This window comes from Colobus angolensis, unplaced genomic scaffold (genome assembly GCF_000951035.1).
Source record: "Colobus angolensis palliatus isolate OR3802 unplaced genomic scaffold, Cang.pa_1.0 Scaffold133, whole genome shotgun sequence".
Taxonomy (NCBI): Eukaryota; Metazoa; Chordata; class Mammalia; order Primates; family Cercopithecidae; genus Colobus; species Colobus angolensis.
In genome coordinates this window covers 1900565-1909659 of record NW_012114411.1, presented here as the reverse complement: position 1 = coordinate 1909659, position 9095 = coordinate 1900565, and the positions used below count along the sequence as shown (strand labels likewise).

General features: G+C 49.3%; 1 protein-coding gene across 3 annotated transcripts in view; it reads left to right on the top strand.

The window, feature by feature from the left end:
- The first annotated feature begins 2504 nt into the window (after positions 1–2504).
- The window catches only part of UCMA (upper zone of growth plate and cartilage matrix associated), a 13673-nt gene continuing 7082 nt past the window's right edge, over positions 2505–9095 (top strand). The window contains exons 1-4 of one of the 3 annotated variants that reach the window (XM_011934232.1): positions 2505–2632; positions 3030–3095; positions 3197–3292; positions 7115–7213. In XM_011934232.1, coding sequence (XP_011789622.1) covers positions 2575–2632; positions 3030–3095; positions 3197–3292; positions 7115–7213 — 319 coding nt within the window. In that variant the 5' untranslated portion in view covers positions 2505–2574. The remainder of the gene's footprint in view (positions 2633–3029; positions 3096–3196; positions 3293–7114; positions 7214–9095) is intronic. The other 2 variants (XM_011934233.1, XM_011934234.1) reach the window with 2 other exon arrangements.

The following is a 9095-nucleotide window of genomic DNA, read 5'->3' as shown; positions in this document are numbered from 1 at the left end:
ATCACTTGAACCTCCTCAAGGAGGGTGAGGCTGCAGTGAGCTGTGATCACACCACTGCACTCCAACCTGGGTGACAGAGTGAGAGACCCTGTCTCAAAAAAAAAAAAAAAAAAATTATCCTTAGGTAGATCCTTGAGAAAGACATTTACTGGCTTGTGAAGCTGAAAGAAGCTGCGTATATTTCAAAGGATCAGAGAAAGAATTTGCAATTGCAAGTTTCTTCCTTTTTTCTTTTTCTTTATTTTTATTTTATTTTATTTTAGACAGAGTTTTACTCTGTCCCCCAGGCTGGAGTGTAGTGGCGCAATCAGGTCTCATTGCAGCCTCAAACTTCTGGGCTCAGGTGATCCTCCCACCTCAGCCTCCCGGGTAGCTGGGACAACAGGTGCATGCCATCACGCCCAGCTAATTTTTAAAAAATTATTATTTTTAATAAGAGAAGAGGTCTTACTATGTTGCTCAGGCTGGTCTCAAACTTCTGAGCTCATGCAATCCTCCTTGCCTTGACCTCCCAAAGTGCTGAGACTACCCACATGAGCCACCATGCCTGGCGACAATTCCAAGTTTTCTGAAATGATTGTGACAAGAAAAGGGAGGTCAGGGGCCTACAGTTGGGAAGAAGCCTTCTAAAGTTTAGCCAGACCAGGGAGAATGGTAAGGTCATCTTGGTTATCTAAGTCAGTTCTTCACAATGCACCCCAAATTTCACTCTTCTGCTTGAGAAAGACCTTAAGCCCGGTGATACATAAACTTGCAAATTTCAGGCTCCTGGATGTGTGCTTTCTTATGACTAGCCCATTGAAACGAGCTCATAAGTGTTTTCTTTCGGTGCTTTCATACCTGAGTACTTTGGTTGATGAATTCAGCAAACATTTATGAAGCATCTGGTCTGTACCAGCACCATATTAGGTATGAACAAGATGGCAACATCTCCTCAAAGAGATACCACAGCACTGAAGGAGATGGGTGAATTAATGAACATTTTAAATATGATGTGAGGCCAGGTGCGGTGGCTTATGCCTGTAATTCCAGCACTTTGGGAGGCCATGGTGGGCGCATCACCTGAGGTCAGGAGTTCGAGACTAGCCTGGCCAACATGGCAAAACCCCGTCTCTACCAATAATACAAAAATTAGCCGGGTGTGGTGGCGCATGCCTGTAATCACAGTTACTCACAGTTAATCCAGCTGAGGCTGGAGAATCGCTTGAACCCGGGAGGTGGAGGTTGCAGCGAGCCGAGATCCTGCCACTGCACTCCAGCCTGGGCAACAGTGGGAGATTCCATCTAAAATAAATAAATAAATAAATAATAAATAAATAAATATAATGTGAGAGTTCCTCAAAATAGTAAATAGAGTTACACATGACCCAGGAATTCCACTTGTAGATATCTACTCTAGAAATGAAAATATCTACTGTAGATGTGAAAACATACATCCACACAAATACTTGTACACAAATGTGCACATCAGCATTATCCATGATCGACAAAGGACAGAAACAACCCAAAGTCCGTCACCTGATGAATGGACAAACATGTGGTATATCCATACAATGGAGTATTGTTCAGCCATAAAAAGGGATGAGGACGCTGGGCGCAGTGGCTCACACCTATAATTCCAGCACTTGGGAGGCTGAGGTGGGTGGATCACCTGAGGTCAGGAGTCCCAGCTACTTGGGAGGCTGAGGCACAAGAATTGCTTGAGCCCCGGAGGCAGAAGTTGCAGTGAGCCGAGATAGTGCCACTGCACTGCAGCTTGGGCTACAGAGTGAGACTCCATCTCAAAAAAAAAAAATTCTCAGAGACAGGGTTTCACCATGTTATCCAGTCTAGTCTGATGCCTGACCTCAAGCAAAACCTTTGTTTTTGTATTTTTAGTAGAGACATGGTTTCACCACGTTGGCCAGGCTGGTCTCAAACTCCTGACCTCAGGTGATCTGCCTGCCTCAGCCTCCCAAAGTGCTGGGATTCCAGGTGTGAGGCACTGCAGGAAGGTGATTGACTCTTGGTCTTGCTATCTTTAAAGGGCTCTGGGACGTGTGGCCCCAGGGTGTTCCAGTCATTATGGGCCCTCCTTGCCTGACATTTGGATCAAAACTCCCCCATTGATCCCCTCTTCCTTCTTGTCCCCACCCATGCTTCAACCCTGAGGACCAGGGCCCTAACGTCCCTGGAGCAGGTGTCAGGACCTCCTTGACACAGCCCTTGGTTTCTGGAACCCTGACTGTTAGGGTGAGCCTTCTCAGCAGCACATCCCCAGACACGGACATTGGAAAGGCCACTCCAAGACCGTCTCAGTCAGGGCCCTAACTACAAGCTCTGCTTCTGGAGACATTTGCCAGGTGCCAAAAATATCTCCGGTGCTCCGTCCAGGAGCAGCCAATAGAGAGGGCAGCCCGGCCCCCTTCTCCTCTCCCCCAGTGGCATCCCAGCCTCCTGCCTCTCTCTCTTCCCTCCCCGCTCCTCCCTCTCGCCTGGGCTGCCTGCCTCAGAAGTGAGGACCTGGGGACCTGGGAGGGTGCAGGACGCCTGGTCTGCCCTTGGGCCCTGGACGGAGCCCCCACCTCTGCAAAGATGACTTGGAGACAGGCCCTCCTGCTGTCTTGCTTCTCCGCTGTGGTGCTCCTGTCTAGTGAGTATGGGAGGGTCAAGGCGGAGGGTGTTAGTTACATGGTAAGGGAGACTTGCCATGCACAGGTAAGGCTGCTCAGGAGATGCAGGTAAAAAGGGGTATGCTTATTGTTAAGGGGTGTGTGTGGATGTGTGTGTGTGTGTCTGTGTGTGTGTGTAGAACACAATATAATACAGAAAAAAAATAGTAAAGAAAGAAACAAAATAGAAAGAAAACTCCAGCTAACTTGCTTGGTGGGTTCCTGGGCAGACTGGCTCTGCAGCTGGTATGTGAGACACCACGGGCCCCCTGCCAGGGCCTGGCAGGAAGCTTAGCCTAGAAAGCAGGATGGGGGCTCAACTCAGGGTCTGGGCTCCCCTCTGACGCTGCAGCCTCACTCTGTGCCCTTGTCCTGCAGCGCTGAGAGAGGGAACCGGTGCATCTGTGGGCACCACACAGGTGGCGGAAGAAGAGGCGAGTGAAGGTGAGTGCAGGGGCCACCCATGGGGCAGGGCAGGTGCAGCCAGTGAAGCAGCAGCCCCAGCACCCCCATGCTGCTGGTAACAGGCCTCTCCTGGGTTTCAGATGCAAAACAGAAGATTTTCATGCAGGAATCAGATGCCTCGAATTTCCTCAAGAGGCGCAGCAAGCGGTCCCCCAAGTCCCGAGATGAGGTCAATGGTAAGGATGCTAGAGGGATCCCCCCATCACCCCCTCTGCTTGCACATCCCGGCTCCTCCTCTCCCACAGTCAGCCAGGCAGTAGGATGCAGCAAGACACCAAGGGCTCACCCCAGGTCCTCAGGTTTCAAAGGGACTGCAGCTCTGAATGAGAAATTACACCCTATTTCCTGACCGTAGGTCGTACATTGGATTGAATACTTTGTCAGGGTAAGGAGGCCCCACCTCTGCAAAGATACTTGGAGACAGGTCCTCTTGTCCTGCTTCTTGGCTATGTTAAATTACTACATTAAATGCACCTAACAAGGATAAAATGCATTCGATTTCAGAAAGGTGTGGGGAGGGAAATCTATGTTCCGGTCTGGAGGAGCTCCACACATCAGTGTGGGCTTTGCGAGTACTGGCACAGCACACCTTCTGTGTAAAAGCAACAGCTTTGCACAAGAGGAAGGCACAGGACACTGGGCGCTGAGTAATGTGGGTTTGGGGACAGCTGTGTTGCTAAGTGGCCTTGGCTACTTCCTCCCTCTGGTCCTAATTTCCTTATTTACAAGCCTCTGAAAGAGCTGTGTTCAACCAGCAGAGTTTTATTTTAAGTTTTCATTTTCAGTGCACTGGGGTGAGCCTGTCTGCCGCACAGCCTGCTGCTGTAGGGCCTGTGGAGTCCCGGCTTCAGGGTCCTCATGCCCTTGACCTGTCAACCCCTGAGGGCATTTGAGTTTCTACTCCTGAATCTGCTTCTTCCAAGATGCTGAGCTCAGACCCTACCGCCCAAGTCTCTGGCTTGAGTCTTTCCTCCTCGTGCCCGTGCATGAATGAACTCTTTGTATTCTTCACGGCACTCAGCAAGGTGATTTGCTTGGTAAAAATAACAGGACTGTTTTCAAATGATGGGAAGAACAGAGATAGAAATGCTTGGAGATGAAATTTCTTTAAAAAAAAAAGTTTGATAAGCATAACAATGCTAGGAAAACCTCCAGGCCTCATACAACTTGATATTTAAAAGTTGGTCAATGTCAAGAAGCACTGAAAGGTTGGGAGGGAGGCTGGACTGTTCTTGATCAAAACTGGAGAAGCAATCTTCTGACAGACTTCCAGGAGAAACAGGCATGATTTTAGGCCAGGCAAATAGCTTCTGTCCTCCTTTTTTTTTTGAAACTGTCACCCAGGCTGGAGTGCAATGGCAGGATCTTGGCTCGTTGCAACCTCCACCTCCCACGTTCGGGTAATACTCCTGCCTCAGCCTCCCATGTAGCTGGGATTACAGGCGCTTGCCACCATGCCTGGCTAATTTTTGTATTTTTGTAGAGACAGAATTTTGCCATGATGGCCAGGCTGGTCTCGAACTCCTGATCTCAGGTGACCCACCTGCTTCGGCCTCCTAAAGTGCTGAGATTACAGGCATGAGCCACCGCGCACAGCCTCTTCTATCCCCTTAAGCTGACTCCAAACAATGAGCTACACCATTTAACCTGAAGTTCCTCACCTGGGACAGAAGCGTGGTGTGTCTATTAGTCGTGGGAGGTACAGGACAGCCTGGTGAACACCCAGATGTGTGAACGCCTCTGTTGTCACCCGGTCAACTCCTGTGGGTGGCAGGAGGGCAGTGCCCAGCGATCCCTCAGGTTGGATAAAGGGCAGGTGACAGACACTTCAATCAACTTGAATTTGGAACCAGGAGACAGGCATCTGACATCTCTACGCCTCTGGGACAAAGGCGAAGGTTACTTCAGGGTGAAAAGAGAGTGTGATGAATGCATGTTCCTGAGAAGGAACGTACACAATGCACAGAATGATGCATAGTATAAAATTACTATCTTGTCCTGAGGATTAAATTGTTACTATTCATAACCTCAAAGCTCCAGTTTGTGGCACCTCTGAAAAGGCCACTTGGGAAGATTGTTTCCTGTCCTGAGTACACAGGGGACACAGAATGCTTCTTTAGGAATTGGCAGTGACTTACTAAGTACCCGCTTCCTAAACCCTAAGCCCCCGCACCTCCCACAACGGCTTTCTGGCACTTGGAGCAACATCAGGACCCACCGTGGGTGGGAAGAGGGAAGCTGGGCCGGCAGTGGCGTGTGGGAGCCTGGTGTCCTTGCTCTCCCCCAACCTGCTGTGTGACCTGTGTTAGGTCATGCATGTCTCTGAGCCTGAATCTCCTCTGAGAAATGTGTGGATGCCGAGTGAGAGGTGGGGCATGGGTATGGATGGGATAACCAACCCCTCCTGACAGACTCAAGTTTCTCGCAACTAAGTAGGTAACGGCAGATGTTTGGGAAGAAACATTCCAGACGTCTGGAATCTGCACTAAGCCCAGTTCACAGCTAACTTGATTTTTAATCTGAGTTAACTTAAATAATAGAAAAGTAACAGAAATAACTAGTATTTATATAATTCGTTAATTAATGTAAGCGTCTTACTTTCAAGGAGGATTTGAGATGGTTTCTGTTTGTTTATTTATTTTGAGACAGAGTCTTGCTCTGTCGCCCAGGCTGGAGTGCAGTGGCGCGATCTCAACCTCCTCTTCCCCGGTTCAAGCAATTCTCCTGCCTCAGCCTCCCAAGTAGCTGGGATTATAGGCGCCTGCCACCACACCCGGCTAATTTTTGTGTTTTTAGTAGAGATGGGGTTTCGCCATGTTGGCCAGGCTGGCCTTGAACTCCTGACCTCAAGCGATCCGCCCGCCTTGGCCTGTCAAAGTGCTGTGATTACAGGCGTGAGCCACTGCGCCTGGCCTGAGATGGCTTCCAATATTATCATTTTGCAAAGACTTTTCGTTGTTTCTCCCAGCACCTCTGTACTGTGGGTAGGGGGATAGGGAACCATGACTTTCCCCAGTTTCTCTGCTTCCTTCATCACCCCCCAGCCTCCTCTTGCATATCAGAGTTGATGGGGCGAAAAAACAGTACCTCTGTCTGCCCCATTTGGTGTGAGGGGAATCCCACTGTGAGACTGTGAGGCGTGCTGAGGGACCAGTTCTTCTTGCCCTAGATGTGGCCTCCCTGGCCTCTTGGGTTTCTGCAGTTGAAGCTCGTGTTGGGGGAAATACCTTGAAAGAAGAAGAGACCTTTATATTGCTTCCTCCAGACAACCGGGAATTTTTATTCCAACAGCTGTAATGCTTGGTAAAACTTGTCTTACATCTTTCTCCTTAGTGAACTATAGGTCTCTTAAGCAGAGGGAAGGGTTTTGTTTATTTATTTTTTGAGGCAGGGTCTCGCTCTGTTGCCTAGGGTGGAGTGCAGCAGCGCGATCACAGCTCACTGCGGCCTTGAACTCCTGGCCTCCAGCAACCCTCCTGCTTTAGCCTCCTGCTTTTGCCTCCCTGGTAGCTAAGTTCATAGGCGTGAGCCACCATACTTGGCTGGAGGGATGGAATCTTTCTTACTTGGCTTTTTAATTCCAGTGCTTAGCCTACATCCTGGCCGTGATAAGTGTTTGAAAATGTTGTATGGCTGTGAGATGAAGTTGGATTATTCCTTTACAGAATTCATTTCTCATCGTAGGATTTGTGGTTTCCTAGTGGCCTGGTATACTTGGATACACCACCAACTTTATCAGCAGAGCTAAATCATTTTACTCTTTGGGGTCTCTGTCTTCTCACCTGCAAATGAGGCAGCTGGATCCGACAATCACCTTCAAGTTTTAAAGTCTATGTCAGGAGTAAATAATTTCAGGGAAGTCTCCAACCACAATCCCCCACAAACCACTCACCCCCCCAACCAGATGTGACTTCTCAGACGAACTGTGTTGCCCTAAGTGTGTGCCCCTAAATGTCCTCATTCCTGGGGGGCAACTCTTGCTTCTTTTCCTTGCACAGCGGAAAACAGGCAGAAGCTTCGGGCTGATGAGCTGCAGAGAGAATATTACGAGGAACAAAGGAATGAATTTGAGAACTTCGTGGAGGAACAAAACGATGGTAAGAGCTCTTCAGCCAGTGTCTTCAGGGAGGTGGCGCTTTGGGGAGAAATCACATGGTTTGTTTTCTCTTCTTCTACCCAACTTTTTGTGTGTGTGTTTTTGAGACAGAGTCTTGCTCTGTTGCCCAGGCTGGAATGCAGTGGCGCGATCTTGGCTCACTGCAACCTCCACCTCCCAAGTTCAAGTGATTCTCCTGCCTCAGCCTCCAGAGTAGCTGGGATTACAGACACCCCCAGCTCATTTTTGTATATTTAGTAAAGACAGGGTTTCTCCATGTTGGCCAGGCTGGTATTGAACTTTTAATTGGAGGAGGGAGGAAAGGGAAGGTCTACTTTCAATTCATATCCATGAGAGCCTTGAAAAAAAGGGAGGGCCAGGCACAGTGGCTCGTGCCTGTTATCCCAGCACTTTGGGAGGCCGAGGCAGGTGGATCATCTGAGGTCAGGAGCTCGAGACCAGCCTGGCCAACATGGCGAAACCCCATCTCTACTAAAAATACAAAAATTAGCTGGGCGTAGTGGCACGCGCCTGTAATCCCAGCTACTCCACAGACTGAGGCAGGAGAATCACTTGAATTCAGGGGCAGAGGTTGCAGTAAGCCAAGATTGCGCCACTTCACTCCAGCCTGGGCAACAAGAGTGAAACTCCATCCCCCCCCCAAAAAAAAAGAAGGGAGAAAAATGGCTACACAGAACTTGAGAAGGTGTGGAAGGGGACGGAATACCCTTATTCCCATTGGCTTGGGGACTGTGGGGATGGGGCAACTGTTTGCTGACTGAGTGGATATAAAAATCCTTTCCCTCCCTCCTCCTACTTGGGCATCACCGTGCCCGTCTGTGTTCTCCGTCTAAGCACGAGAACTTAGGCTTCAGTTCCTTGGTAGGATCACATTGGGCAGATTCCAAACTCACTCACAGGTGCCTTATATCCACGTCAATGTCCTGGCTCCAGGTCCCTCTCCATCCTGGAAAATCAAGGCCTTCATTGACCTATTCAATGTACTCAGCATCTTTACTTACTGGCAGAAGCAAACCAGGAAAACTGAACTCAGAAAACACCTTGCCTTCTACCCTCTCACCCCCACCCCCCCAGCATCAACATCTACAGCCCATCTTCAGGCTCCAACTCATCCAAAAACATCAGATCCCCTGAAAATTTTTATATGGCTTTCTTGTGGCTTTATGCTTCTCCTATTTGTATCCTCTTCGCTAAGCCTTGGTCTTTTGCTTACTAGCAAAAACTAAAGAGTAGGAAAGGCCCAGGGAGGCCAAGAGTTTTCGGGGGCTGAGGCGGGCGGATCACTTGAGGTCAGGAGTTTGAGACTACCCTGGCCAACATGGCGAAACCCCGTCTCTACTAAAAATACAAAAAAATTAGCCAGGCGTGGTGGTGCACACCTGTAGTCTGAGCTACCCGGGAGGCTGAGGCAGGCGAATTGCTTTAAACTTGGAGGCCGAGGTTGCAGTAAGCTGAGATCACACCACTGCACTCCAGCCTAGGCAACAGAGCCAGACTCTGTCTCAAAGAAAAAAAGGCCCAGAGAGACCAGTGTCTTTGGCCAGGCAATCTGCACACTTCATTCCTGCCCTCAACCCCTCAGTAGACAGGGCTCCTGTCTGCTCTCAGAAAGTGCTGGCTGCACCAGGGCTCGGTGGAGGATGGTGCGGCTGGGGACACGGGTAGAGGACACCCTGCCTTTGAGCCACAGCCTCCCACGGGGTGGAATTTAATTTTGCTGTCTATGAAGTACCCTCAAGGGTCACCCACACCAAACATCCTTAGGATCATTTAATGGGGATCAGACCAGTATACTAGAGAATATGTGTGTGTGTGTGTGTGTTTTTCCTTTTTTTTTTTTTTTTTTTTTTGAGATGGAGTCT